At 40.3% G+C, this 1036-nt stretch overlaps 1 protein-coding gene across 1 annotated transcript in view; it reads right to left on the bottom strand.

Annotated features, from left to right (window-relative positions):
* Pmar_PMAR022609 (hypothetical protein) overlaps positions 1-1036 on the bottom strand; it is a gene marked incomplete at both ends in the record, with an annotated part of 3182 nt that overhangs the window by 1237 nt on the left and 909 nt on the right. The window contains one exon of the mRNA XM_002784917.1: positions 552-664. Coding sequence (XP_002784963.1) covers positions 552-664 — 113 coding nt within the window. The remainder of the gene's footprint in view (positions 1-551; positions 665-1036) is intronic.

Consider the following 1036-nt stretch of genomic DNA (forward strand, 5'->3'; position numbering starts at 1 on the left):
CAGCGAACTGTTTTCCCACCGTATATCTGCTATATTGGAATTTCGCGTAAAACTCGGTGTGAAACGCGATATTCGCGGTGATATGCAGTAGTCGCGAAATATGTTCTTCATATCACTCCAATGATAAATTCACCATGTAGGGAAATCATTAAAATATTGCCGAAATTTTTGGAAAATTTTTACGCTTTTGCATAAGGAAACCCACAAAGGTGTAAAAATATGTTAACGTCAACTTCCGCCTCAAATACCCATCTCAAAAATTTCAAATATTCATAACCGAAAAAAATTCAAAACGATAAGTCGCAAATCCTTCCCTATTGGAGTTTCACGATTACCCGTTTTACGTGAAGTGGCGTAATACTCCATGTGAAAAACGCGATATTCGCGATATGAAGTGAATTGAAAACACTTCAGAGAGATGACCCCATATCACGTAGAACACATACCACACGTTTTACGCGTTATTCACTGCAAAAGTGAAATATGTTTTTTTCACTATTGTTTTTACACCTCTAGTGAAACTCCGTTGAGCTCGTGAGTCCCCCTCCTACTCTGTGGCTAGCATAACAGTAACGTCTTTTCGAGTAAACATCTGACACGTAAAGTCGCCCAGTTCACTATGCCGCTGAATCTCAGTAGATGCATCCCCGACTCCCAAGCCCCCCTAAGGAAGAAGGAAAAACGCCCCTACCAGGGATTGAACTCGCGACCTCTCGATAGTAGTAGCAAACCATTCCTACCACTTCAGCTGGACTCGTCCGAGCTAAGGCCAAGTCATGATATAGGCGTACGAAAAGTATTGAGAAATCATGCTTGAATCTGAATCAAGATTTCCTCATTATATAGTTGATATCAAATTTCAGAAAGGAGGAAGGAAAAATATGCACATGTGTTGGTGATGACAATATTAAAATTCTGCGAGGAAAATTCTTGTTGGTTTCTCTACACTTCTACCCTAATTCGCATATAAACTCCTGAGCTCAGCGGCTGAGGAAAGCGATTACATATATTCCTACTCCAACACTGTATAGGAAAA

This window comes from Perkinsus marinus (genome assembly GCF_000006405.1).
Source record: "Perkinsus marinus ATCC 50983 genomic scaffold scf_1104296934368, whole genome shotgun sequence".
NCBI lineage: Eukaryota > Perkinsozoa > Perkinsida > Perkinsidae > Perkinsus > Perkinsus marinus.